The 26,309-nt window shown below is 47.8% G+C and overlaps 1 protein-coding gene across 2 annotated transcripts in view; it reads right to left on the bottom strand.

The window, feature by feature from the left end:
* Nucleotides 1-26,309, bottom strand: part of Clic5 (chloride intracellular channel 5) — a 151,536-nt gene that overhangs the window by 31,196 nt on the left and 94,031 nt on the right. For both annotated transcript variants that reach the window (XM_052745402.1, XM_052745403.1), the window contains exons 2-4: nt 12,721-12,830; nt 8,013-8,138; nt 1,108-1,214 (exon numbers count right to left, since the gene is read on the bottom strand). In XM_052745402.1, coding sequence (XP_052601362.1) covers nt 1,108-1,214; nt 8,013-8,138; nt 12,721-12,830 — 343 coding nt within the window. The remainder of the gene's footprint in view (nt 1-1,107; nt 1,215-8,012; nt 8,139-12,720; nt 12,831-26,309) is intronic.

The following is a 26,309-nucleotide window of genomic DNA, read 5'->3' as shown; positions in this document are numbered from 1 at the left end:
GTACCTGACAATCTTGGCTTTCTGCCAGTGGACTGTGTTCTCAAACTGTGAGCCAATTAATCCTTCCTGGACTTCCTCTGCCTTCCCCCCATCCTGAACTCGGTCATGAATCTCTTTGAACCTCCAGATTCAAACCAAGATCCCAGGAGCTGTAGCAGGAGTATCCCCTTCCTACTGTGCTGGTTCTGTTCTCGCTATATACCATTTTTTTTCTCTCATGGGTACTCAGAGACACCCCCTGATTTGAACTCCAAGAGCACCCGGTATATTCCTGTGGTCCACTGTGCATCACTGACTGTTTCATTCATGAAGTGTCCTATGGTGTTTCCTTTGCTTGGGTTGGTACTGGATCCCAGGGATCTAGCTCACCCTCTCTCTCCATGGTGAAGGGAATGCTCTTCTTTACCTCTTTCCTTTAAGGATCTCACAACCACTCTTCAGGTCCCACACAGACACCTCAGAAACCTTTAAAGAATACTGCTGAATGAGGGACTGAAATTTCCACGAGCTTAAATGTGGTGTACTCAGATCCCTCTGACAGGGCATCACAGGGGAAGCAGGTCCTAGATTTGCAGCCAATGCCAGGAAGGAAGGGCTGTGTGGAGGAGAGAGCGGGACTTTCCAAAGTCCTTCCCTAGACTCCCCACATTCATAACTGCGAAGAGAATTAGGTCTGTAGGGTTCACCAAATTTTGACCCTCATTGCCCGACGCATGTTTCCTGTCAGCCCCAGAAAAGCTTTTCCGGGACTATAAAGAAGTGGAAAGTTGTGTCCCATTGTGAACACAGGTGGAGTCATATGTCTGGGGAAAACGCAGAGCACCAAGAAGCCTTCCAGGCCATGCCTTCTGCTGTGTGATAAGGTAGTTTCCGAAGCGAGCTACACCCCTGCCTCTGAATCAGCAATAGCATGCTCTTGTTTCTCCTACAATGCAGGCAGCAAGTTCTGGGCCCTCCCTTCTGAGTCAGGAGGATGAGTGCAGATGAGAAAATAACAAGCAGCATTGGTTCCAGAAGCTTCTCTGGCCTGGTGGTATGACATGGCCATGAGCAAGCCAAAGATGCACCACTTGGCATGAAGCAGGCCCTGGCCGGAGGGTCACTCACCCGCATTGTTCTGCTGCTTGGTGTTTTTGATGTAGGCTGAGAATTTGGAGAAGATGTCGATGCCCGCAGTATTGGACTCCCGGTGTTTGGCAGCCAGTTTGGGGTACCTGGAAGGGAAGGCACGGTGTTCTATGAAACTGTGAGAACAGGGGTCTCTTTTGCATCGCAGGGGGCAGCATTCTCTTTCCTGGCTGAAAGCTACCATCTTCTGGGATTTTTGTAGTCATCCTACAGGAAGAGGGGGCACTCAGCCCTCAGTCATAGTAAAGGAAGTCAGAGGCCAGTGAGGTACTGAGGGACTCAACCAGAGTGACTCAGCCTGTTGGGCAAAGAACCAGAATGGCATCCGTAGGCCTCTTCCTGGAACCACCACCAATGGTACACAGAGACGCAGGGCTGGCCTCTGTGTCCAGTGAGGGTCCCTGCTATTTCTCCCGAGCTCATGAAAATGCCCATCTGGTGTCAGGCCTACCACCGCCATTCTAGCTGTCCAGAGCTAGCAGATGCCCACCTCATTGCTCCAAAGGAAGAGTGTCCCCTTTGTGCTTCTAAAATGCCGTTCTGGTGCTTATTACCTGTGTGTGGTAATAAGAACTTAACCCGTCTCTGCCCAAAGGTCATGTGTTTTTTATCACTTGGATTTTCCAAGTGTGCATGGAGATTTACAAGGATCCCCCACTCCATCCCTTACACTGCTTCTCATTTTGAAGTTAAAAAAAAAATACAAGAGATAGGGCCAGGCTTGGGGTCCTTGGCATTGAGACAGACTAAGGAGGGAAGCTCACCTGTGTGGGAATCCTTGGACTCAACCCAATACCATCATCACACGGGTGATGCTCATTTTTAATAAAGAACAACACAAAACCCAACCATTCTTTTCACAAAGTCGTTACATAGATGGCCAGTCAGAAGTGGGCAGAGATGGAGACAAGTAGACACTTATCATTAACAATAAGCGCAGCTCTTTGTGATCTGGAGTGAACGGTTTTACCGTATGCTTCTGGTTGCTTTGTTTATTAAGCAAAATTCTTTTGTTGAGATTTTATATTTTCAACCAAAGGAGTTTTTAAAAATCATTTGCTGTGGGGTTGGGGAGATAGTTCAGTCAGTAAAGACAGCGAGATCAAGGCCTGAATTTGACCCCCAGAATGTATGTCAGAAGGCGAGGGTGGCAGCGTGCTTGTTATCCCAGTGCTGGAGAGGCGGGGATCTCTGGAGATCTCTGGTCAGCCAGGAGAGATCCAGACAAGAGAGGAGGTAGCGCTTGAGGGATGACATTCAAATTGACCTTGGCCTCCATACACACATGCACACATGTGTGCATACACCTGCATGTGTGTGCAAACACACACAAATCGTTTGTCATCGTTCTTTCATTCCTTTGTTCTTCGATGATCTCATTAACTAGGACTGTCCTGCTCCTGGGGCCATGGCAGGTTTAATGTCAGAGACACTGCCCTTGGAAAAGTCCTCAGGACCAGGCAGAGGTAGAAGGACCCACTGCTCCCATTTTATAGCAAAGGCTGTTGGAGGCCCAAGGAAAAGGATCATTTAAGGACCTGAGAATCGTTAAGGACCAATAAGAAGCTAGTTTTGTGACTGTAAAGCAGTGTCCTTCCAGTTTGGTGCTCTGATGACAGGGAAAACTTACTTGCACTGAGTGGCAGCTCTGTGCTGGGCGTGGTCCTAAGCCTCATGTGCCTAACATGAATAAGAGCCAGCTTGATCTGGGGACCCCCACCTCTGCTTCCTGAGTGCTGGTATCAAAGGTGCTGCTGTGTCTGCCTGGCTTTGGAGTGGGTCCTGAGGCTCTAGACTTTGGAACTCACACATGGGTGAGTGCCTCTTCTCCATGATCCCTGCGTCCTCACTTCACCAAGCCCTCACCTAGAGGCTGGTTAACAGCTCTGAATATTCTGACCCTTGACTGAGCACCTGGTGGTCATGTCTATTCTTTTTTAAGATTAAGAGCCCTGTGGCTGGGCGGTGGTGGCGTATGCCTTTAATCCCAGCACTTGGGAGGCAGAGGCAGGTGAATCTCTGTGAGTTCGAGGCCAGCCTGGTCTACAAAGTGAGTTCCAGGACAGCAAGGGTTACACAGAGAAACCCTGTCTTGAAAAAAAAAAAAGAGTAAGAGCCCTGACATCTGGCAGTCTAACTTCTTCATTAAAATCCATCTCTCCTGCAATCGGTGGTGTAAGACCTAAGGTCACTTAGGATTGTACCCAAGACAGCCACGGAACAGGTATGAATCTGGTTTCTCACTATTTATCATTGAATGAGCTCTTCTTGTAAAGCCCTGGGCTATGCAGTAGTGTCGTCTACACTAGCCCTGTAAGAGCACCATCACGGGCCTCCATTTATAGATCTGGATGCGTGTAGCGATTTCCACCAAACAAAAACCATCCCTTCCTGGAGTATGGAGGGAATCACATAAGATTCTAGAAGCTCAGGGAGTCACATGATCCACAAAGCTCCTCTCTAAGGCTCCCCGGGGAAGGGGAAGTTCCTCCGTGGAGCTGGGTTCAAGTTGTACAGGAGTTCAGGGATGCAGTGATTTCATAAGCAGTTTCCATGCTGGGCTTCACCTTTGAGTTGCCCACAATCCTAAGTCATCCTAATGAGTGCATTGGTTTGCCAAGCTGGACTTGCGTGGAGTCATTTCATGGTCTATTGTGGTGTCCATCCTTGGGCTGAACAGAAATGTGTTCTTGTTGCCTGGCAAAATATCACATAGTGCTTGGGAATCAAAATTAGAGAAGTGTTTTTCTGTCTGTTCTGTTTTAAATTTTCCTGTAGCAGCAAATGTGCATACTGACTAAGGATCCATGGGCTTTTCTACATTTCCCAGGGGGTGGGTTACACTCTGGTCATGTGACTAGATTCTAGCCAATGGAACAGGGTGGAGTAGAGTGATGTAACTCCTCGTGGCTCCGGCCCTTGAAATCAGTGTGTGTGCTCCTCTTTGTTCTTCTCTCTGCTGAAGACACCTTGGAGGCTGTGTAGATATGGCTACAAGGTGGAAGAGGGCCACACCATCCACGGAGACTCTGCTTAGGTGGCAAACGCCCTTGTCCTAAGAAGCCACTGTACCTCATGTTACTACACAAGAGCACTGCCTAGCAGCGTAGACATGAAACCAAGTCACAGGCTCCAGAACTCACATTCAAGCCATGCAGCATCCTATGGGAGCCTCTGAAGCTGTGTCTCTGCCTCTCAGAGGGACAGGAGAACACAATCCCGCTCTATTGCTGCAAGGGATCTCTATATATATTTTAACAAAACAACACAATCACAGTGCCTTGATTTGGAGCTTTGTTAATACTCAGTGCATGCCTGTCACCGACTGATGGCGTGGCACACCATGTGACCAGCTGACTGATGGCATGGCACACCATGTGACCAGCTGGTTTTTGTTCAGCCTCCTGAATTCTATGCTTTCCTTCTTCAATTGTTTATGTGTGTGAGAGAGATGTGCATGTATGTATTCATGTTTTTATGTGTGGGTATGTGTGTGCATGCATAGGGAGCCTGAGATTGATGTCTGGAATCATCTTCCATCACACTGAATTTCTATCTTATTCTCATTTGTTCACGCAGGGTCTCTCAGTCAAACCCAGAGCTCCCCAAGATGGCTAATCTAGCTAGGCAGCTTGCTCTGGGGGATCCCCTGCCTCTGCTTTCCAAGGATAGAATTACAGGCAGCCAGCTTTGCCCGCCGGAGAGTTAAGTGAGTTTCTAAACTCTTGTCTTCGTGCTTGCAAGACAAACACTCAGTGCTGAGCCATCTCACTGGCCCCTTCACCCCCTGAATTCTTATCCCAATTTCTACTCACTATGATTATTTTAAAACAGTCAGTTCTAGGAAAGTCCTCTGTGAAAGTCATAGAGTCACAGGTTTAGGGCTGGAAGGGATCTTGAAGGACATAGAGTGTCACCCCTTCATTTCCAGGAGGGAGAGAGCCTTGCCTAAAGCCACACAGGATGTGCACCTGGTTGCTAGGCAGCAATGCTTCTCAGTTCTGCATCCTAGACACTCTGGCTATGGGATGGAGACCACAGGCAAGGGCCAGGTATGTCTCAATAATAACTCTCCATGAGCTCCTGTACTTTTTCCCTCAGCATTAACTGAATAGGTCCACAGAAGAGAGGGATGTTAGTCTCATTTAGAAACTAGGATTCTTCATCGTGACACCAAATGCTCCGTGGAACCAAATGGAATTTTTTTTAAAGCATTGGAGTATTTGTATGTGATTTCCTCTCCTTTAAAAAACAAAACTAAGGGAGAAAAGTCTGGGCTCTCTGGCAGTTTTCACAAACAGCAGCATGATGAAAAACACATGGCTTCGCAGCATCAGGAAACAGGGAGTTTTGCTGCCCCCTGGAGAAGCAGGAGGCCAGGCAGCACAGTGCATGGGCCTCTGGATGCAAGCCACACCACCTGCCTGCCCAGGTTAGTGGGGAGGTTGGCCTTGCTGCTTGCTGGCTTGAGGGCAGACTGGCAGGACTCTGAGCTGAGAACTAGGCACTGGCTTGGTGATATTTACTGGCCGGTAAGTGCAGGCCCTGCCCCAACCTGATGGCACAGAGGCATAGAAGGACCCTGGATGATCTTGTCACTAAGGTCCTTACTTTAAGAGGCCTCTGAAGGAGTTCACTTAACGACCTCGAGGACCTACTGCCTAGATAGGCATGTCACTAGCACGGCAGGAATGCCCTTCATCACACCTCCTACACTTAACTGAAGTCCAGAAAAGACCTGGGTGGGAGGCAGCATGCTCAGCACCCATAGCATGGGTGAGCAGCAGGGAGAAGCTAGAATGGCCCTGCCCGACACTGCTAGGTCCTGCTAGAACTGTTGAAACTTTACAACCTGATTTAAAAAAAAAAAAAAGACAATGAATCTGATAATGACCTTCTTCAGGAAGAATTCAAAAAAATGTACATAATCCCAGAGTCTTTGTGCCCCTTGTGGACATTGGCTGAGGTGATGAGAGCCAGGGGTCTTGGCTAGTCTGATTGTGAAGAAACGGGATGGCACCTGTCTGGGAGAGGACACGTTCTTTCACGGAGGAGGCCTGAAGCCAAGAGCAGAGATGGGATGGGTCAAGGTGACACAAATGTCCCCTGGCAGAGCGAGCAGCCTATCCCACCTATCAGCATGACAGAAAACCATGTGGACATGTCCTCCTTGCCAGACTGGGTGGAAGACATTCCTGCATGGAAGGATTTGTTCCAAGGAGACAGTATTAACCTCCCCGGGCGATGTCTGGACTTCGCTTGAGTTACTGAAAACAGTTATGCATGTGGGATTTGCGAGCAGTGCAAACAGCAAATGAGGTTGAGTCTCAGGGGAGCAAGAAAGAGGAGTCGGCCCCTTCAGGACACTTCCATCCTAGTAGCTGGCTGGCGTTCTGTTCACAGACATCTGTGGCTTCTGGCTGCGGCCTGCTGGGTGTTGTGTGTGGCTGCACTAATTGAACTAATGCCCTTATTGAAAGTCTACACCCAGCCGCTTCCAACGGGCTGCGGGCAGCTTCCCCTTCAGTGTGAAAACAACGGACTGTCCTAACGCGGTAACATAGGATGTCCCTAAGGGAGACCGTGTCCTTGCTCAGGGCTTCATCAGAGCATAACAGAGATGAGTAATTTTCTAACTGTAAGGTATCATTGGTTGCCGTGGGCTATCCCACTGTGCTACTATAAAAAGGTGAGGGTAAGGATCGCCCCTCCTCCCAGGTCCCAGGGCTGATGAGAGGATGACATGATTTGGAGAGTGTGGTGCCTGACACATGGGGAACTACATCTGCTGACAGGTAAACACAACTTCAGTAAACACAAGAGGGTGGTGGGTGGTCCCACTCCACTTCCCTTACCAGTCTCCTCGGTCCCCTCCCTCGGCCTAGCCCTTCCTTCTGTCTTGCCTGAACTACTACCAGTTAGCTCCCCCTACCTGACTCTGAACCTATAGCCTATTTTGTTATGGAGGTTTTCATTTTAGACAAGATCCCATGTACCCCAGCTAGTCTTGAACTTCCTGGGCTCCAAAGAGTGACTTCAAATCCTCCTGACTCTACCTCCCAAGGGCTGAGAATACAGGCGTGCGCCAACACACTTGGTTTGTGTGTGGCTAGGGATTGAACTCAGCGCTTCTCGCGTGCCAGATAAGCACCCGCCAACTGAGCAGTGTCCTCGGCCCTTCACACCACTTCCTTTCCCAGCCCCCAGGGCAAGTCTTAGAGCTGAATGTCCAAGGTGTTTGCTGAAGATCTTTCCTTGGCTACCCTGAGTCCACGCGTTCTTTAAGCAGGGCCAGTTTTCAAACAATGAGGTATGATTGCTTGAATCTCTGATTACAGTATTCGACAAGGAATGAGCCTAGGCTCCGGCATCTTTTAAGACTGTGTCTCTTCTCTCCTCTTCAATCAGTAGCAGCTAGTCTGTCCCTAGGAGGTCTTTCAGCTCTGGCACCTGCCTGTCCCAGTCAGTATTTGTCTGTTTATCTGTGACTTTGTCAGACTTGTGACTCCTGGTGTGGTTTCAGGAGCCAGCTGTCCCTTTCCTGGTCTGCTGTCATTATGTCACCTTTCATCTCACCTCTGAAGATGAGGGAATCTGCCCCATCTCGAGTTTTTCCAGGTATGGTGAGCTAGAGTCAGGAAAACAGGCCTAAAGGGTTAAGGAGAGCTAATGATCTCCCCAGGGCCCCTAAAGTCACTCTTTGTAGGAACTGACTGGCAATACCTCCTGGCATCTGGCCTTAGTGGACCCACTTTGAGATTGGCATTCCACCCTGCTGAAAAGGAGAGGGCCCTGCTCCAAAGTGAAGTAGCCCCTTTGGGAATCTGCCTTCCCACAGCTACCCCTCTCCCTTCCCATAGCTCTGCAAAGAATCAGCTCATTACTTCTCAGGGGTTAAGGTCTCCTCCAGGAACTCTTCTATCTTGTTGACATCAGTCTTCACATCCCCGTTGAAGGTCAGGAAGGGCGGATGCGCGCCAGGAGCGAGGTTGTGCAGGTCTGCTGGCTTTCTGTGGAGAGAGTGAGATTCAGGGGATGGCGGGAGCCAGGGGCCCTCCCGTTCTGAGATGTATTTAACTCCAGTCTGGCGCTAATCAGCATGCCCATAGCATAACCAGGTTTGTGGTACAGGGTTAAGACAGTAGAAGCTGCATCGAGCTCTGCAGGCCTATGATGCAACACAGAAAACTCATCTGGGGTAAGGAAACGGCAGAGGGACCTCACAAGATGAAGCTGAACACAACCGGAAAAATCTGGAGAGAATCATGGTGACTGTAAATTAGCTCCCAGCTTTAACTGTTCAGGGTTGTGCTTCTAAACGCTGCTTCACCAATCAGTCTAACGAAACACACAATTCCAGGCTTGACAAATCAACACCCTGGGGCTGAAGAGACGGCTCGGTGGTTAAGGACACACCCGGCCATCCAGAGGAACTGATGCTCTCTTCTGGCCTCTTCACGTACTGCACACACAAAGTAAACACACACATGGAAGTAAAACACTCATACATGTAAAATAAAATTTTAAATAAAAAAAATGAATGATTTTAGCTGTGAAATAGAGATCAAAAGTTGGCCTGATATTGATAAAAACTCCAACCCAATTATGAAAGTTTTGAGCTTTCCACTGCATGTGGGAGAGGAGGAGGAGGCTGTCCTACTGGTAACCTGTTAATAATCCACCAGAGTTCACCTTTGCTGTTTTTAATCTTAATTTGAGCACAAACTGTTCTTAAAATATGACTATTATGATTTTAATCTTACTAAAAATTAGTTGTGTTGTGAAGTATTTTTAAAACTCTGTTCAATATATGTCACTTTAAAATCTCCCAAGTCAGAATTGGAATCTTTTAAAGCAAACTTTTGAGAGCATTTAGGGGTTACTTCAGATTATAAATGATCAATTTCCAAGGAATTACAGCTTCATTCTTCTAACAGGACTCGAGTAAATGCAGCATGTGTGTGGGGAAGCTGATCCCTTTTGTCACCAGTTTCCCTGGGACCAGGAAGACACTTAGCTGACATGGTCCCTCAGAAGAGAGAACACAGGACCATCCCCCCAACTAGACGGTGAGCTGAGGTAGGAAGATCTCAAGTTCAAGGCCAGCCTGGGCTCCAGAGTGAATTCAAGGTTTAGTCTGTGCAACTTAGCAAGACACCATATCAAAGCAGAAAGCTCAGGGAGAGAGAGCTGGGGTTCCGGCAGAGCATTCGCCTAGTATGTGCGAGGCCCTGGGCTCATTTCCCACCTCCTCACACCAAAACAATGAAGAAAGAAGGCCTCTGGGTATGCTGCTCACATTCGTAATCAGGTGTCAGTGAACCCCCACTACCCCCGAGGCACACAGTGGGGACAGGGAGGTGCTGAAGCTGCCCCACGATCCAGAGAGGCAGGCATAGATGTTGGAGAAGAGTCCGGGAAATGTGGAGCACGCATCCGGCGAATGAACAAGTAACCAACTGAACTTTCTGGACTCTGCCCTCAGTAGTGCCTGGTGTGGACCCAGTTCGTGCTGGACAGCGTACTGACGGCCACTGAGGAGTACCTCTGGTGACAGCGACAAGGGAGACCTGACTCTGTTCCTGCCAGTGATGTGGTGTGCTTCTGCAATGCCTCCTGCCAGGCTGTCAAAGGTGAGAGCAAGGATGGATGAGGGAGGGGAGCAGAGCGTGGAGAACCAGAGGGCGGCATTGGGGAAGGAGAGAGGGGCTGATGGCAGCAGTCTCTGGGCATGTGAAGTATCCACTGCCCTGTGTGTTCTCTGAGTTCGCAACATTCCTGTGGACACTGGAGCAGAAAATATGAGATGGAGGCATTGTAAGAAGTCAGCAAGAGGGGCAGGGAGGCATCTGTAATGAGACAAATTCCTGACCTAATCACTTAGGGAGGGGACAAAAAGAATTTCAATGACATGCTGCTCCCATGTCACTCCCAACAGGCCGCTCTCCAGACTCACTCTGTGACCACTTGGAACTCAGACAATTGAGACTCCAAGTATTTTTAAAATCTAATTGACTTAGAGCCTTTGTTGACTCTGTGTGTGTCCCTCCCCTCCCGTAAAGAGAGGACATTCTTTGCCGGTTCCTCCTGTTTAGCAACTGACACTGAGGAAGGAAGTCCTTACTGGCTTTATTCTTGAGCAGTTACTGTGGCTTAAAGATACAGTGATCTGTTGATAGGGTGGTGGTGTGGTTTTGTTTCTGGGATACGGGGTACACGTTGACTGCTGGATTCTGACACCTTGGGGACATGCCCCTCTGCCTTCTGAAGCTTAGCTGGGCGTTGTCCAAAGATTGCTGGCCAGTCCCACTCCTTCTCTATGTGTAGACCTCTTATTAGCACTTGGAATTGAAATTCCAGAATTACATATTTCTAGATCTGATTTGTAAATGATTTCATGTGCCTCTTTTTTTTTTTAGCTCCTTGGATTGACGGTGACATGAGGACAGGAACATTGCTAAGATGTAACATCACTGCTGGGTTTCAGGTTCATGCAGTAGGCCAAGTAGAACCCCAAACATAAAGGCATGACCTTTTTAACCCCTCAACAGCACTCCAATGGATTATGAAGGCATTGCTTTTTAATCCTCATTGGACAGATGAAGAAACTGAGGCTCAGAAAAGTTCAAGATCACTCAGCCAATCAATGGTGATACCAGAGTAAGAGATCACTTTTCCTAGAAATTAAAATATACGTGCATGTAGATGGTACTGTAAGCTATGAGGGTGCTACTCATTGGGCCTGCCTCAGAGAGGTGTTGGCAGGACCAGGTCTGGTAATGTGAGAGAGAGACAGAGGCATCCCTAAGATGCTGGAGGGACTCCCTTCCCCAGCTTGAGCTCCAGCTGGGAACTCCGGAGAGCTCCACAGGTGAGAATCTAAGGACTCTGGTCTCTGTGGAAGCACACTTCCCAGGCTCTGGAGTTGGCTCTTTTCAGTTGTTACAGACACGAGCTGCATGGCAGACACATGTTCCCTTATTGCACTAAAACTAGCATCTTAGTATCAGCCCATCCTATTTCTGGCTGGGCACGTGGGGCAGGTCGCCTTGGTGGGTTGGTCTCAGCTTTTCTGTATAATATGGAGTCATGGACTTTACCTTATGAATTACCTAGTGCAGGATTTTACACAGGAAAGCCCTCCGTGGTTATAAAGCACTGGGACTGTGGATGCTATAACTGTGTGAAATGTTAAATAATGATTATGCCTAATCCCATATAATAGGAGCTAGGTGAGTTTAAAGGGAGGCCACTCCGGAGAGTGATGTGGTACAGAGGCCTTACCAAGGAATTGGGGCTGAAGTTGAGCCTGGAGGCGGGTATTCTGCAGTTCTGAAGAGATGAGGAAGAGAAGCCTGTCTACACAGAAGAAACCTCCTAGCTGGGAGCAAGAGCAGCCGGAGGTAGGCCAGCCTACAGGCAGATGGGACACAGTGAGAAGCTTTGAGAGAACTGTATAAAGCATAGACTGTTTTGGATGCTTTTCCACTGTGGGCAGAGGGATGCCATAAAGGCTTTCTGGGCACTGGTAGCCCCAGTGGAGTAAGAAGCCTGTTAGGATTCGAGACTTCTAGTCAGAGGACCAGGACTATAGCTCAGTGGTATAGTACTTGAATAGTATGCATGAGACTCCAAGTTTGGGCATCAGCACAATAAATAAATATGAATAAAACGATACTCTGAAGCGCAAATGAACAGACACAATCAAGCCATTTCTTTCCTTTTAGGACCTCTACATGCAGTTCACTGGTCTAGAACCCTCACACTATGGATTCTGAGAGTGAAGGTAAAGGATCAGAAACGGTCTGGACTCCAATGCCCTGAGCACTCAGTTGTCACTCCTAAAGTCCCACCAGGGTCCCACTGCTGTGGGATGGTCTGGATGTCAAATTGCTCTGATTGGTCAATAAATAAAACACTGATTGGCCAGTGGCCAGGCAGGAAGTATAGGCGGGACTAACAGAGAGGAGAATTGAGGGAACAGGAAGGTGGGAGGAAACACTGCAAGCCACAACCATGACAAGCCGCATGTAAAGTACCGGTAAGCCACGAGCCACGTGGCAAGGTATAGATTTATAGAAATGGATTAATTTAAGATATAAGAACAGTTAGCAAGAAGCCTGCCATGGCCATACAGTTTATAAGCAATATAAGTCTCTGTGTTTACTTGATTGGGTCTGAGCGGCTGTGGGACTGGCAGGTGACAGAGATTTGTCCTGACTGTGGGCCAGGCAGGAAAACTCTAGCCACATCCCACAAATGCAATGTCTGTGCTATTGTAATAAATATTGTGCTTTTAGATGATGCCTGTGCCCATCTTTGAGACCGACTCTCATTGAGTGGCCATATGATTTCTTTTTTTTTTTTCTTCTTGCTAATCAATTCTCGACAGTCATGGTAGTGAAACACAGCCCTGAGAGAGGTCCTGGCTTTTTCAACCTCCTTTGTGCCCTGGTCTCTGGGAACAGTTGTGGGCAATGAGATGGAATCCATCAGAGGCTGCCTGGAGCCACAGGATGGCACTGGCTTCCTCCCATCCCACCTGAATCTTCCCTGTCCTGGGTGTTCCCTCATGAACATTCGGTCCTTTACCTTTTTAGGTCCACAGTGGTGACATTGAACACGACTCCTTTCAGCCAGAGGATCATGAAGAGACGCTGAGAGAAGGGGCAGTTGCCAATGCTTTCCCCGTCAATTCCAGCCTGGAAAAGAGAAGGGGCAGATGCCTGAGACCCAGGACACAGAGAAACAAAAAAGAACAAGGATGCTAATGAGCAGACTCTGGGCTTACAGCCACATCCCAGCTGACTTCAGGGACCCGTTGTATCCATCTCTGTTTCCCTAACTTTTGTGCAGAGCAATGATGCTGAACTGGAGTTTCCAACAGGAGATGTTCTAGAACCAGAGCCTTCTGAAACTGCAGAACCTTGACATCAGGTTAAAACCAAGACCTGCAGCCACCACAGAGTCTGACACACCCAACATTCTACACATCCATATAATCAGCTGGTCTATGCGTGGATGTCTCTCTCCATGGACCAGAAAGCCGCCCTTACTGAGGATGCTCCAGTTACACCTGCATGATTTGTGCTCATCCAAAATACATTCTTCTGTTGTTTTGGTCCTTGTGAAAGGGACAGAAGGGATTGATAGCAACACCTTTGCATTCTAAATCATAAAGGTATATTTATACTCCACCTTCTTATACTTCTATCTTGTAGAAGGGACTCTGCATGTGTACATGTCATGATAGCTTAGCACACACCATGTTAATGATTTGTTTGTTCTGACTTACCCCCTTTACCCAGGCCAAAAGCCCATGAAGGAATACAAGATTGATACCAGCAGAAACCACCAACCTGACTCAGTGTTTCAAGAAATGCCTGAACCTAAATATCCACAAAATGAAGGAAGAATGCAAAGGCTGAGGAGAGAGGCACAGACATTGAGTCTCAGGAGTGTGGCTGACCACCTGACCAGAGTCACGTGACTGAATTTCAGAATGACTGACAGCCTTTGCTCCACCCCTTTCTCCCTTTCCATCTGCTAGCTAGAGACGAGCTAGAAGCAAGACTCATAGGGTGTTGATATATTGCCTTTTGAGACTACGAGCTCTGTAGATAAAACTCAAGTAACAAGGAGTGTGGGCTCTGGGGTTCTTGCTCCTTAAGGATGTCACAAGGACAGAACCTTGGGCTGTGATTCCACCTCCTACAGCCAGGATAATCACCAAAATTGGCACTTTAATCTCTATGGCATTTAGCTCTGGCTAGTATACGTCCATTTTATTCAACAACACATATTGGTGCTTAGTGGTATGTTAGGGGCAATGGGGAAAACTTCCCTGAAGAGTTTAAAAAAAAAATGTGTGTGAGCTGGAAAGTGGTGGTGCATGCCTTTAATCTCAGCACTCCAGAGGCAGAAGCAAGCAGATCTCTGTGAGTTCGAGGCCAGCCTGGTCTACAGAGTGAGTTCTAAGATAGCCAGGGCTACACAGAGAAACCCTGTCTCAAAAAAACAAAACAAAAAACAAACAAAGTGTGTGTGTGTGTGTGTGTGTGTGTGTGTGTGTGTGTGTGTGTGTGTGTGTGAGTGCCTGTAGAGGCCAGAAGAGGACATTAGATTCTTGGAGCGTAAGTTACAGAGAGCTGTGAGCTGTCCTGTGTGGGTGCTGGAAACTAAATTTGGTCTTCTGGAAGAGCAGCAACTGATCTTAATCACTGAGCCATGTCTCTAGCACCAGATGAAGCTGATTTTAATTTTTTAATTTTCAGGAATTTTATTTATGTGTACATGTGCATGTCTGGGTGGATATGCCCATGTGAGTGCATGCACCCACGGTGTATGTGAGTGTCTGTGGAGGCTGGAAGAGAGCTGGAGTTCCAGGCGGCTGTGAGCTGTTGGAGATGGGCATCGGGATCTGAGTCCTCTGAAAAAGCAGCAACAAGGACTTTTAACCACTGAGTCATAGGTCTAGCCCCAGGGAGGGTTTTCAAATGCGTTCCCTCTGAGAGCACCTTCAGCAGGGTGGATCAGGGGGTTGACAGGCCTGTCCCACAACAATAGCGACAGCACTGAGTGCTGGTATTTCTCCCATCCACCCCTCTCATGGTCCTCCTCAACAGAGCGTCCAACAGGCAAGTTTACCTCTACCCTGAGGGGACTTCAGAGATCTGAGCTGTATAGAGCATTTATTTCCAACAAACTTGAGAACAGACAAGAGAGGCTGGCAAACTGGTCTCTGTGTGACTGATTTCCAGTGGTTCTTGCCCCTTCCTCAACATGGCACTCTGAGGAAGAATTTTCCTACAGACCCCAGTCTCTGATGTTGGCTTCTGTGGCACTCTCTCAACTAGTAGCCGGGCATGGAACTCCTCAGGCAACAAAGACCCTTAGGATTTCTCCCAAAGCTAGAAACCATGCAAATAACATCCAGGAACAAGGGCTATTACGATTTTTAGGGGTCTTTTTTCCATTTTCATGTGGTGTGTGTGGTGTGTGTATACATGTATTGCACACTTTGTGTGTGTGGGGATACATACATGTACATGCATGTGGAGACCCGAGGTTGATGTCTGTCAGGAATCATCTTTGATCACTCTTCCAACTTTTTCACTGAGACAGGTTCTCTCAATCAAACCCAGAGCTCACCAATATGGCTAGTCTTGCTAGCCAGCTTTTTCCAGCGATCCTGTCTTTGCCTTCCAGAGCTTCCAGAGCTGGTAAGTGGCCATGCCCGCCCACCCACCCGGCATTTTTGTAAGTTCTATGGCTCTAAACTTCAGGTCTCAGGCTTGCAAAGCCAGCACGTTAACAGTGAACCGCATCCCCACAGCAAGGTTTTTCTTTTAAGAGAGGAAAAGGTGTATTTCCAAAGTTCAGCCTTCCTTTCATTTCCCCCTGAGGTCTGCATAGCTGTGGTGCCCAGATGCCAAGCATGGGTGCATCCTCTCATGATTAGAGCATGATCAACTATTCCTGGCTGATGTCTACCTTGCAAAGATTGAGAACCCAGCAGAGGCCCCCATTTATCACAGAAAACTGAAGTCTTTGACAGCTTTGGTTCGGAGTCGTTACTATATGTCTTTTACCTTCTTAACCACACCAAGAGCCCCCATCACTATCCAGGTCTCACTTTCTCCCTTGGGTCCATCCCCAGGACCCAAGACAGCCTGGGCCACCACCACCAGAAAGGGGCACCTGACGCAGAACTAAAAGTCCCACAACACATTCAGAGAGATGGTGACCCCCTTCAGCAGAGTCCGGTGCAAACGCATTTATCATGTTCAGTCCCTGAGAAATCCCCCCACAGCACTCAGCAGGTCCATATCTCCACCTCAGGGGCAGCTGCATGTAGGTGACAAAGGACGTGCATTTAAAACTTGTTCTGGAACCCATGTCCACATACTGTCATCTACTTTCCTCTTGTGCTGATGGGAGGATGAGGAACTGAAGGCGAGACAAGAAAACACCGGAGTTCACCTGGGTTCTGTGGTGCTCGCTGTAATTCCAGCAGGATAGAGAGGTCAGGGTTAGCCTGGGCTTCCTAGGGGGTTCACGGCCAGCCTCTGCATGCTAAGATCCTATCCCAGTAAATTTATTTTTTATTTATTTATTTATTTTTCAATTAGATGTGTGCATGTGTGTAAGTCACAGTGCGTGTGCAGAGGTCAGAAGGCAACTTACTAAGGCAGGTTCTCTCTTCCCACCATATGGATCCTGAGCGTCAGGTTGTCAGACTTAGTGGCAGGGCAGTTTGAGCAGCTGAGCTATCTTACCACCACCCCCATCCCCACCCACACAGACACACACCAAATTCTTAGAAAGGAATTCTTGGCTGGCAAGAATCTCATACAATAATTGTCATGTTAATAACAATAATGAAGGTCTGTTTTATCAGGCACCAGGGTCCAAAAGATTTACATCTATTACCAACCAATTTATTTGCTCCCTGTGAGAAGTCTGCAAAATGGCATCTTACCAACCCTTACAGATTGGAAACTGAAACACAGAGAAGCCGTCCACCTGGCCAATGTTCCCATCATGGTAAGGCCAGGATTGAGCCCAGTGGTCTGCCTCAAGATTTGGTGTTCTTAACACTTTTCTGAGAGTCCTTAGGCCCAGCCACATTATGGTCTCCCAGAGTCCCAGGACCTGTGCAGTGAAATGATGACCTTGAGTTAGGCATGGGCCTCCCTCTAGTCCTTCTGTGTTAACCATGCCCGAATGAAGGGAATGCTGTGATTTGTAGGTCCTTGTGGTTTCTACATGTGTTAGTAATGTCTTAAATTAGGATCTAATGATACCCACACAACAGACTGCTGGCAATGGTCGAGAGACAGCCCGAACTGACCTACTCTGGTGATGGGATGGCCAAACACCCTAATTGGCGTGCTAGAAACCTCATCCAACTACTGAGGGATCTGGATGCAGAGATCCATGACTAGGCCCTGGGTGGATCTCTGGGAGTCCAATTAGCGAGAATGAGGAGGGTTTATATGAGCAAGAATTGTTGAGACCAAGGTTGGATAAAGCACAGGGACAAACAGCCAAATGAATGGAAACACATGAACTATGAACCAATGGCTGAGGGGTCCCCACTGGATCAGGTGAGACAGTTGATTGGCTTGATCTGTTTGGGAGGCATCCAGGCAGTGGGACCGGGTCCTGTGCTCATTGCATGAGTCGGCTGTTTGAAACCTGGGCCTTATGCAGGGACGCTGGGCTCAGCCTGGGAGGAGGGGACTGGACCTACCTGGACTGAGTCTACCACGTTGATCTCAATCTGTGGGGAAGGCTTTGCCCTGGAGGAGATGGGAATGGGGGGGGGGCTGGGGGGAAGGTGAGGGGGACAGGAGGGGGGAGAACAAGGGAATCCGTGGCTGATATGTAGAACTGAACTGTATTGCAAAATAAAAAAAAAGAACAACAACAAAAAAAAAAAAGAATGTGAAACTTAGGATCCCAGGGTACATGTACAAAATTTCAAAAGTAAAACACGATGGTATTTGGAAAAAAAAATTAGGATCTAATGAACAAGAGTTGCTGCTGTGGTCTGCTGTGGGATGTCCTGTATGTTGTGAATATATGTTGCTATGATTTATTGATAAATAAAACACTGATTGGCCAGTAGCCAGGCAGGAAGTATAGGTGGGACTAGCAGAGAGGAGAATTGGGGGAACAGGAAGGCAGAGTGGAGGAGATGCTGCCAGCCGCCATGATGAGGAGCAGGATGTAAAGTGCCAGTAAGCCACGAGCCATGTGGCAAAGTATAGATGAATAGAAATGGGTTAATTTAAGATAGAAGAACTAGATAACAAGAAGCCTGCCACAGCCATACAGTTTGTAAGCAATATAAGGCTCTGTGTTTACTTGGTTGGGTCTGAGCGGCTGTGGGACTGGCGGGTGAGAGAGATTTGTCCTGACCATGGGCCAGGCAAGACTGGAGAAAACTTCAGCTGTAGTGGTCTAGATGAGAAATGTCTCCCAAAGGCTCATGAGTTGAACACTTGGTCCCCAGGTGGGGGCGCTGTTTGGGAAGGTCATGGAACCTTGAGGAGAGGGAGCTTGCTGGGTCACTGGAGGGGAAGACTTCAGGTTTTATAGGCCAGCCCCACTTCCTGTCTGCTTCCTGCTTCCTGCCTACCAAGGTGTGAGAAGATGGGGAGTCCCGCACTAGTCACTTTCCTCCCAACCACGATGGACTGTGTTCCCGCCAACTGTGAGCCACTCAAACCTGTCCTTCTTTAAGCTGTTTTCGGCAGGCATGTTGTCATGGCAACAAGGAAAGTAACTGCTACAGCTGACAAGAACCCATCAAAGTGGTAAGGATTCTGCTGGTTTGCTCTCACAACCCCGCAGCCCACTGTCCGTTTTCCCTTTTCTCATCAGCTCTGTGGTTCTGATCATCCGTTTAAGAAATGGGCTGAATGTGGCAAGTTTGTGGTGATGGACTCAAAGCAGATAAGGTTCTGTACCGCTAAGTGTGAGGTCTCTGATCCAAAGGGTTCTGCTGGGAAAGGGTGCAGATGTGGTATGCTAGGCTGAGTACTGTTGCCCCAAATAATCTCTACCTGGAACCAAAGAATGGGCCTTATTGGGAAATAGACTTTGCAGACTCAATCAAGCTTGAACCTTAAATTCTCTGCCTCCTCCTCTTCTTCTTCCTCCCCATCCTCTTTCTCATCTTCTTCCTCTTCTCTTCCTCCTCCTCTTTCTCCTTTCTCTTCCTCTTCCTCCTCTTTCTCCTTTCTCTTCCTCCTCCTCCTCCTCCTCTTTATTCTCTTCCTCCTCCTCCTTTTACTTTTCCTCTTTAAGCTCAAATTGGGACCAGAAATATCTAAGCCCTGCAGGTTTACATGTGACTAAATGATGATGCACATGGGATTCACTTTATGGTTAGAGTTGCTGTCATTACGAGCATAGACCATGAGCACTCAGAAGAGCTCCTGAGATGTCATTGTTTATGGAATTCTAGGCCTTAGTCAAGAGTCAACAAGCCTCTGTGTGGTGGCACAGAAGCTCCACAACGTTCTATGCTCAGGGGGTTGCGTGTGGAGCAATCTCTCAATCCAGAGGGCAAACACAGGAGGAACCATAGCCAGGCTTCACTGGCTGGAGGAAAACGTTTCCCAGTTAGGCCACTCTCACGCTTCCCACAGAGGGAGGCTGGAGAAAGGGGCTCATGCTGTGCTGGCTGAAGGTACATTTACAAGCAGGTTCACATCTCTTCTCTGTGAAGCCATTCTGCTGCTGTCCAGAGAAACATGCTGCAACCAAACACTTTTAAAAGGAGTCCAAACGTCAAAGACGGGAAGGGAGTGGGACACCGAAGTCTTTGTGTTTTCTCAACATCCGGGAACTGCTGTCACAAATATTTAAGGACCCTCCATTCTGTTCACTAGACCTGATTATAGCTCTCAATGCTTGGATTAGGAAAGCTCAAGCTGGAATTCCTCCACCTCAAAAACACACCAAAACACAGGAAATGAAAAAGTGATAAAAACCTACATCCCCAAGTGGGCAGAACTCCTTTCGGTGTGGGCTTAATTTGAAGAAGTCTTCTCGCTTGAGTTTCCTGTGGCCATCCAGTTCCTAACAGAGGAAGCTTGCTTTCCTCTTAATTAGGGCATGCTCAGAGGGTTCACTTTCCTCCCTTGATACACATTTTGTTATTGCAAAATGGTACCAAAACTAGTTCTAAAATTGGTCATGATGCCATTTCTCTTATATCCATGAATGGAATCTCTAGTTTCCAGAATTTGCATACCAAACAAAGGCATCTTGACATAAAACCATTTTTTCTGCTAGGTTTGGCCTTTGAGATCCTGGGATAGCAGAGATTCTTCGGTTATTGACACCCTCCTGTCTGCTGTGCTTGGTCCTAATGTTGAGTTTGGGTCTTGGATCTTAATAGTCTGGACAGACTTTTGAGAAATCACAGAATCTGTCATCCTCCTCCTAAGCAGAGTTTAGCTAAGTGATTCTCAATCCCAAATTCTCAGACATGACATATTAAAAGCTTATGACACTGAGATCAAATCAGAGTCAGGAGATTTATTAAAAGTCCCTAAGTCTAGGACTTTCTGGAAAAATCTGTGCAGAATCAGTATTTAAGAATAAGTCACTAAAGCAGGCTTGCAGCACTTGGAATTTCCATCCTAGTACTTATTAAAAACGCAGTGTCTGGGCTCCTCTCTTGGATGTGCGATTTAATTTGCCTGGCTTAGACATCATCAGTTCTGATTCTCAGAGCTCCTGGGATTTCCAGGGACCGACAACTTCTGCTCACTGGGGGATGTTCAGCAAAACCATGTAAGGAGATTATTTGAAACACAAATGAACAAAGAAATAAAAGAACTCACTGGAGGCAGGATCAGAGGCCCTGCATCTGGAACATGGGTGACAGGTTGGCCCAGACATCACAGTGCCTGGACATTGCCTCTCTCTACTCTTCTCCATTCCTCCTTTTTTTTTTTTGAGACAGGGTTTCTCTCTGTAGTTTTGGTGCCTGTCCTGGATCTCACTCTGTAGTCCAGGCTGGCCTTGAACTCACAGAGATCTGCCTGCCTCTGCCTCCCGAGTGCTGGGATTAAAGGTGTGCACCACCGCCGCCCGGCCGATTCCTGCTTTCTTAAGTGGCCACTCCTTCCCTTCTGCCTCCACTCCACTTCTGGGCTGCTCCACTTCACTTTCTGATTAGTCGCTCTTCTGTGGCTGTGATGAAACACCATGACCATGGTCACTTACAGAAGGACTTTACTAAGGTTCATCTTACCCAGGATAAGTTACAGCACCCCGTGAAGAGTGAATGTTATCTACCATCCATAGATTATACCTAACTGGGGACGATTTTGCGTTGGTACTGAGAGTGGACCCAGGGAAAGGACATGTTGGCCAAGAGTAGCAAAGGGAGTGAGAGGCCCATGGTGGTATGAAGAGGGTCCCCATGAGACACAGGATACAGAAGATGGCAGCCAATTCTCTGTGGCTTTATTTGTGTCTCAAGTAGGGTCCTCGGACTGGAAGGAAGAAGAAGTGCTGGAGAATTCTGTGGTTCTTACACACTCGCCCACTTACAATTCTTGGCATGCACACACTGGATGATGTAGTCTGGGTCCTGTGTTCATACTGTCATTGCTTCCTGGTGTCAGTCTTACCTACCACTTCATGTGTATAACTTTTCTTATCCCCCAAAGTCCATACCAAGTACATGGCTACCCACAAACCTTTCTTGTGTGCTCTTCCATGTTCCCACTCCAGCCCTGTTCCATCATCAACATATGTAGTGATACTTCATTTGTGCTGAAATGTGATATTTTATTTGTATGTTAATAAAGTTTGCCTGGAAATCAGGTCAGCGAGCCATAAACAGAAGTCAGGCGGCGGTTGCCCACGCCCTTAATCCGATCACATGGCAGCAGAGTCTCTGTGTGGTCAAGGACACAGCCAAGCATGGTGACACGAGCCTTTAATCCCAGTACCAACCATAGAGACCTGGAGGTCTATGTAGACAGGCAGTGATGAGGAAGTCATGTGGCTGGGCTTAGAGCCAATGAGAAAGCAGAACAGGAAGGCAATAAAAACACAGGTTAGACAGGAAGAAGCTCTCTCTGGGGAAGCGATGGTGGCGAGGTGGTAAGATAAGGTAGTCGTGGCTCTTTGCTATTTCTCTGATCTCTTCGACTATTACTCCTGTATTTGGCTCCGTGTTTCTTATTTAATAAGAATGTTTAGAAATTCGTCTACAAACACACTGTGCTCACCTTGCCCTTTGTCTGCACTGGGTTCCAGTTCCTCAAGAAAGGAGCGTGTCTTGTCCATCACCGTACTCCCAGGCTTTGTTTCCAAAGTGGCCCTGGGTATAGACGCACACCAGGCTCTTCAGATCCACCCTGAACGAGGGCCCAGTTTGCTGCATATGGTTGAGGACTCAGTACCCTAGACAGCCAAGAGACTCAACAACAGGACTTTGTGGGGACCGTCCATCTTAAAGGAAGTCAAATCTTAAGCCCTTACTAAAGGAGATGTCATTGAGTACACTGGCCTGTGACTGTGCTTACCATTAGAGAGTTTGTCTAGCGGCTAGGAATTTGGGTCTAGTCACAGTTCTCTGTCACACTCCAGGATGACCACCAAGCAGCAATATTTCCACAGAGGTATAACTATAAAAAGGGCATCAGAAAACCAAGTGCTTGGGCATTGCATACGGCCACACTGGCTTGAGTTTCTCCAGCTGTTGTGCAGATGTGCCCTCTGCTCCCAGAATGACTCAAGGTCGTGTGGTCCTCCACAGCCTGCGTAGGCATGGGTTGTAAACCATACAGCGCGGGTGCCGGGAACCTCTGTGCGGTCCTCTGCAAAAGCAGCAAGTGCTCTTAGCTGCTGAGCCACCCTCCGACCCATGCCTTTGCACTGCAGTCTAAGCCAACTGAACCAGAGGGTTTCTATGACTCTTCACTTCAATCTTTTTATCCCAGCCACTGTTTCTCCTCTCTCCACTCCTCCTAGCTCCTTCCCACCCCCCTCTTTCCCAGATATACACCCCCCCCCCCCGTTTCCTCTTAAGAAAAGAGCAGGTCTCCAAGAGACAACAGCCAGACAGGACAAAATAAGATACAATAAGACAAGGCAAAAGCCCTCATATCAATGCTGGCCAAGGCAACCCAATAGGAGGAAAAGAGTCTCAAGAGTGGACAAGAGTGAGAGACACACCTGCTCCCCCTGTTAGGGGTCTCGTAAGATCACCATGCTAGCAGTCAGAGCACACATGCAGAGGACCTGGTGCAGACCCACACAGGCCCGGTGCCTGCTGTTTCAGTCTGTGAGCCCCCATGTGAGCCCTGCTTCATTGATTCAATGGCCCATGTTCTCCTGCTGTCCTCCATCCCCTCTGAGTCCTACAGTGTTTCTTCGTCCTCCTCCTCCTCCAGGTTCCCTGATCTCCAAGGACTGTTTTGGGGGTTTGGTGTTTTGTTTGGTTTGGTTTGGTTTTTATTAGTTTTTTTCTTTTGAGACTCTCACTATGCAGTTCAGCCCTGTGGGACAGGGGACTGAGGAGATGGTGCACCAGATAAACCTAAGGACTAGAGTTCAGATCACTCCGAGCCCACAAAGAAGCCTGGTAAAGGTGGTGGCTGTCTGTAATCCCAGCACTCAAGAGGGGTCCCTGTGGCAAGCTGGATAGCTAGACTAGCTGGGATGCATGAACTCCAGGTTCAGTAGTTCAGTAAGACACGCTCACTCAACCAATGAAGTACAAGATACCCAACATTGACATCAGGCTCCACAGGCACACATGTGCATGACTACCTGCCCCTAGATGTGGCACACACACACACACACACACAACACAGGAACATATCACACAAACACATTCATAAAATGAAAGGAAGACTGAGGCTCAGTCCCCAGGCCAACAAAAAACCGAAACCAGCCCTTTCGGTGAAGACTTGTTCTAAGGGCTCATATCTTCTGCTTTTCTCAGACAATCCCTTGCCTCCGGGCACTGAGGCCCGGCCAGCTATTCACTCAAGGAGACTCGGTTTCACTTCATTTTCTACCTTGAAAAGAATTCACTCTGAACTTGCACCTGACTGTTACAGGGTCAAGCTCGGGGCTGAGGTGTAATCGACAAGGAGTCTGTCTTTTGTTCCTGTCCGGGCAAAAGAGGAAAGGAGAGCCTTTTCCAAATGGCAGGCTAAAGCAGGAAATGTCCTAGTCATTGTATTACCATAAAAAACACAAGCCTACTCCAAGAATTATGCAGCACACACAATCACCCAGGACACCACAGTCTAAAAGGAAGGGGATCAGAGCAGGGGAGTTTCAAAAGGAAGGGGATCAGAGCAGGGGAGTTTTAAAAGGAAGGGGATCAGAGCAGGGGAGTTTTCTAAGACCCACCAATATTTCTAAAAGCCACTTGAAGTTATGAGATACCTGTGCTTTTTCCGATTTCTGACTGGTACATGGTGGCCCTGTTTGCGCTACAAGATAAAAGTGCCCTAAGTAAGTTGTTGCTTCGGTCTGGCCTTGCACTTCCTTGCTTCTGACAAGGGACATGTCAGGACTGCCCTCTACACAGTTTGTATCCTGAAGTCATGGTCTATGGTAAAATTAGAAGGGAGCACGACTTATGAGCCATCCTAGGACGTTGTCCACCTGACGTCTCAGACAAAAGCTGTAAGTAGCCGCAATAAAGATTCAAAATGGGCTGAGGAAATAGCTCCATTGGTAAAGTGCTTGCCTAGTAATCAAGAAGACCTGAGTTCAAGTTTCAGAATCCACACTTAAGAGGGCTGGGTGTTCCCCCATCTCCTGGGTCCTTTCTGTAAATCTAAGGATTTGGTATGCAGCTTCCAGCATATTCCATCTCACATGCTCTATAAAGCCTTATTCTGGTATGTGCTCTGTTCTAGCTTGCTTTCCTGTTGCTGTGATAAATAGTGGCGAAAACTGACTTCAGGAGGAGAGGGTTTATTTGGCTTACAGATGACAGTCCATCATCAAGGGAAGACAATGTAGGAACGTGGAGGCAGAAACTGAAGCAGAGTTCACAGAGGAGCGCTGCTTTCTGGCTTCCTTCCCTTGTCTTCCTTATACAACCTAGGCCCACCTGCCTAGGGATGGTACCACCCACAGTGGGCTGGAATTCCCCACACTAATCAACAATGAAGAAAATGCCCCCACACCCTGCAGACAAGCCCATCTGATGAACATAGTTCCTTAGTTGAGATTCCCTCTTCATAGGTATGTGTAGGTTTCTGTCAAGTTGACAAAGACTATGACAGCATCCTGGTAGAAACATTCACAGAGTGGATCCCTCCCATGAGCCATTTGGGCTGTCAGAGAATGTGCAAATGCATTTGCAGCCCTAACAGAAACCATCCAGTTCAAAGGTTTCTGTAAGGGTTGCTCATCATCAAATCAGATCACGTATGCATGTTTCCATCTTGTTTAAAAGGACCAAGTGTAGTAACTGTACCAGTGTGTGAGAAACTATACTACAGCCATCTGGTCCCCACCCTTCAAGCCCTCTGAGCTCTTTGTAAGCCAGGACAAACCCAAATCCCTTTACTTGAAAGAAGTAGCTAAGGAAGGAAGCCGGCTATTGTTGGGCTATGTTTAGAACAGATGATACTGAGATGACCTTCAAGATTTCATAGCACCCAGATCCTATGTTTAAGATCAGCCCTTTCCGAGGATATTCTGATAAAAGAACAGCAAAGAACTTCCAACTTGTGCCTCATCTCCCGAGTGTTTGAAGAGGCTTCCTGAAGTATGATCTACAGAGTGCTGAGACACCAGCTGGGATCAGTGGAAAAGAGCAGGATTTGGTGATTACAAGTTTTTATTTGTAACACTGGCCTTCCATGGGGTCCACCCAGACAGTTCTGCACAGAGACAGCTCTGCTGAACAGCTGGGAGGGAGGGTGAGACCAGACTCCAACCAAGGCACAGTTTCTCCTTGTCTGTCTAGTTAGCCCAGACTATGCCTTTCCTGGGCTTCCTTTCTGCTGTGTCTTAAGGCAGATTCGGTTTGATTCTTCTCTTCTCAGTTTATGACATGCTTCATGGGCAGGCATATCCTCGCTAGTTGTTCAAAAAGGCAGCCAGCATGCAAAGATCACAGCATCAGAGAGATCATGGGCCAACAAGAAACCAAGCCTTGGGATCAGATTTAAGAGCATGTGCCATTACCCAGGGCCTTTACTTCATCATACTTATAGCTAGATCTTCTCTCTGCCTGCTCACCTGAGAAATATTTCTTTCTAAATGGTTTGAACTGGCCTTGACATTCCCACTCCCCTTATGTAATTAATTGGTGATGGTAACAGCTGCCCATGGTGCCCCAAGTTCTCTGAGAAGGTAGTATGATTGCCAGAATCCCAAAAGAGTGAGCTACAATCATTACATAACTAGCCTCCCTATCAACAGAATGGCATTGTAGCTAGAATACAATGTCCTACAGCTTGACAGTTCCCTTAGGAAAATGAACACAGTCATGAGCCCCACCCCACCCAGCCTCTCAGCTGAATCCTGTTGACAGCTTTCCCAGGAGCCCACAGTAACAGTCCTCATTTGAGGGAATTCTAGGATGCCTCCAGCCTGGCTACTCCAAGTTTCTCCTCATACTAGCAATATCAGCTCCTGGAGCTTCTTAGCAAGGCAGGTTCTCAAGT

The sequence above is a fragment of the Peromyscus californicus genome, unplaced genomic scaffold (genome assembly GCF_007827085.1).
Source record: "Peromyscus californicus insignis strain IS unplaced genomic scaffold, ASM782708v3 Scaffold_19__1_contigs__length_69161282, whole genome shotgun sequence".
NCBI classification, from domain to species: Eukaryota; Metazoa; Chordata; class Mammalia; order Rodentia; family Cricetidae; genus Peromyscus; species Peromyscus californicus.
This window is presented reverse-complemented; position numbering and strand designations above follow the sequence as displayed.